The sequence below is a fragment of the Gavialis gangeticus genome, unplaced genomic scaffold, assembly GCF_001723915.1.
Source record: "Gavialis gangeticus isolate Ggan-Ray unplaced genomic scaffold, GavGan_comp1, whole genome shotgun sequence".
NCBI classification, from domain to species: Eukaryota; Metazoa; Chordata; order Crocodylia; family Gavialidae; genus Gavialis; species Gavialis gangeticus.
Window position 1 is genome coordinate 5,202,999 of NW_017729014.1, and position 3,201 is coordinate 5,206,199.

The 3,201-nt window shown below is 41.3% G+C and overlaps 1 protein-coding gene across 1 annotated transcript in view; it reads left to right on the forward strand.

The window, feature by feature from the left end:
* Window positions 1-1,051, forward strand: part of CUNH1orf174 (chromosome unknown C1orf174 homolog) — a 7,700-nt gene extending 6,649 nt beyond the window's left edge. Inside the window, exon 3 of the mRNA XM_019511626.1 lies at window positions 637-1,051. Coding sequence (XP_019367171.1) covers window positions 637-741 — 105 coding nt within the window. The 3' untranslated portion in view covers window positions 742-1,051. The remainder of the gene's footprint in view (window positions 1-636) is intronic.
* Window positions 1,052-3,201: the final 2,150 nt, after the last annotated feature.

Consider the following 3,201-nt stretch of genomic DNA (forward strand, 5'->3'; position numbering starts at 1 on the left):
TTTTTTTTTTTTATTTGATACCTATACAAGTAGAATCCATATACCATATTACATGGCGGGCAGATAAGAATTGGGAGGTTTTTACCTAATCAAAGCAGTGTTACAGTGATGCCCAGCCACGTTTTCAAGAATATCTCTTGAAACAGTTTGGTTTCTGACAAGTTCTACTGTTGGACCCCAGCAGGAGACAGAACAATGAGTTCTCTTTCTAGCTCTACTACCATCACCCTGTAACTTCGGGAAAGAAAACATGTCAGTTTTTTTTTTTTTATTAATGGTGACTAATTCTTGACCATCATACTGAGACTCTGGGGCAAGCTCCTTCTAAACAGCAGCTAGCCCTGGATGCCTTTTTTTTTTCCTTCCCAAAAGAAACAAGAGGCACCATATGCTGGGGCAAATGTGTCTTGCTGTTAGCCTGAGTAGTTGGCCCAAGTAGTGAGCCAGATAAACCTCAAAACTGCTGCTCTCTAAGAGTTATAGAGTCACCTGTAAGAAGTGCAGGGGCGACTATAACTGACTTGGCATACTCCAGTTATGGAACTTTTGAAAAGTAATGGGAATAATTAGGTTGTATGGGAGGGGTGCTCTAATTGCAGCAAATTATTATTGTTAATTCATTATCCTTCCTTAAAGGACCTGCCAGCAGCTGCACTCCCATGCACCGCAATGAGCAGAAGAGAGTTTAGAAAGCTCCACTTCATTGCAAAGGAAGATGATGACGATGATGATGTACTTTAAGCAGAGAATGTTCAAAATATATATATTTTATGAGACAGAATATTTACTGAAATATTACGGTAAGAATTGCCATCTGCTGTACTTCTCCAACATGACTTCTTTCTACAGGTTCCTTTCCCCAGAGAGAAATTCTAGCAGGGTTTGCTTCTAAGCAAATATTGGACATTTTTCAAAATTCATAGTTGAATGTGGAAAGAGGAATGTATATTTTAATGGCTGTGGAAATGAGTGATTGTTGCAAGATTTACAAGCCATATCAATTGTTTTTACCAACTTCATAAAATTAAAGCACTTGTTTTATTAAACAGCTATTTTCCTTTATTTGTTTCTTCACTGGGAACAAAATTCTATTATGCAAATTTGGGTTCATTCATGAAATAGAAATGATCATGGTTGACTCACTGTAAGGTTTCCTTTTAAAAAAAAAAACCAAAAAAAAAAACCAAACGGACATCTAAGAACAAAATGTGTGCGCACTTATGTAAATGTTGTGGTTCTCTGCTAGTCTCTAGTAAATTCCAAAAGAGATTATCAGGTTGCCCTTATGTCTAGGGTCAAATAGTTCATTGCTAAAACTTACTAGCTTGACTTCAACATTGAAATGGTAGTTCTTTTGGTAAAATAATTCTGTGCATATGCCAGTTTAGGTTCTTTTTTATGGGGTTTTTTTTAGGGTTTTTTGTTTTCTTTTCCTCTGGGTTATAAAATAGCATGTTATCAATAGGTTTGAAGGTTTTTATTGTCTAGCAATTCAGCAAACATCTAAAATATGGGCAGCAAGATGGACCTGCTCTCTTTCATATCACCAGTGATTCTGCTGGTCATATACTGCCCTCATTTGTACTCAGTACTACCCTGTCATCTTCAGTTAGTTTGCAGATTTTACTAATCATGTAGTCATAGAAAGTTAGGGTTGGAAGGGACCTTATCTAGTCCAGCCTCCTTCTCAAAGGAGGACCATCCCCAACTATATCATCCTGGCCAATACTGATGGGTTAACAATTCTGTTCCTAATACTTAAGAATGGAGGGAGGAGATCCTTTATCTCCAAGCTCTCCAGTAAATCATTGGTAAGTGAATGACCATGTTCTTTAATCAAGAGTGGGCCAGCAAAATACGCTCTTGTGTTTTGAGTGGTTCTGGAAAATAATTAGCACCTTCAGATGACTTCGGGAAAACTGCTAATTCCTCTAACATTCATGATAACACTTCCTTGAAACTGGTAATTATGCAATAAACTCGCAAGGCTTTATTTATTTTTTTATTTATTTATCTGTCAGTAATTGCTTTCTCTATTTCCAGGGAAGTAAAATAATGATAATAATTAGCAGATAGAAATTAATATTTAAGCTATAGCTACAGCCTATTAAATGTTCACATGAAAATTGTAAGCCAAACAAATAGTATATGCCTGGCTTGTTATTTAGAATTACACTTCAGCTAATCTGTTGTTGTTATCAGCCATATTTCTTGCTGATTTTTTTCTTCTGAGATCTACAAACACATTAAACTGTTTATGATTTTTAACTAGCTAAAGTAAGGGTGAACAACTTGTAGCATAGGTGCCACAAGTTGCATGGGCAGCCTTTGTACATGGCACTTGGCAAATTGAGGGAGGGGGCAGGGAGTAGAAAGTAGAGTAGCAACTCTGGCAGGGAAGGGATCAAAATGGCAGTTGAGAAGGACATGGGGTTTCATTTGTGGCATGACTGCCAAGAAGATTGGACCCCACTGAGTTAAACCATACACGTAATCTGTTATTTTGCCATTTTATCTAGTGCATGTCTACCCAGATAGCATGGATTTCTTATTTTCAGTAGCCTAGCAAAGGGTGGTACTCAATATTCAGGGAGCAAATGGCATGTTGAATTTGACTATAGGGTGATAATAGGACCTTTGTTATAACTAGGGGTGCACCAATAGAGATTTTTGTGGCCAATACCAGCGGCCAGTTTTTAAGGAGACATATCGACCAGTATCAGTCCAGTTTTGGATACACAGCCTAGCAGCATGGAGAGCTGTATGCAGCTTGTAAGTCTGTTGTGGTGGAAGGGGAGGGAGGGAGGGAGGGAAGAAGCATGGGAGGGCAGATAAAGGCCCCTGCGGTGAGAGAGGGAGTGGGGCTGGTGCTGTCCAGCCAGGGCAGGCACAAGACAGAGCTGCAGCTTGTCTGGGGGCACGCAGGGCAGCTTCTCCTGTTGTGTGCACCCCAAGGGAGGGGGATGGCAGGCATATGCCCCCAGATCTGTGTGGGGTGGGCTGCCACTGTGGGCTGGGGCCAGGGCAGTGCTGGGCTCTTCCTGGAGGGGGACTGGCCAGGCTGCTCTCAGGGCAGGTGGTGGCAATACTTAGAGGGGGGGCTGCAGCCTCTCCCCCCTCCCAGTGCTACCACCCACTGTGAACACTGCCTGGCACAGCCCCCAATGGAAAGAGCCTGGCGCAGCCCCAGCCCCAGCCCAC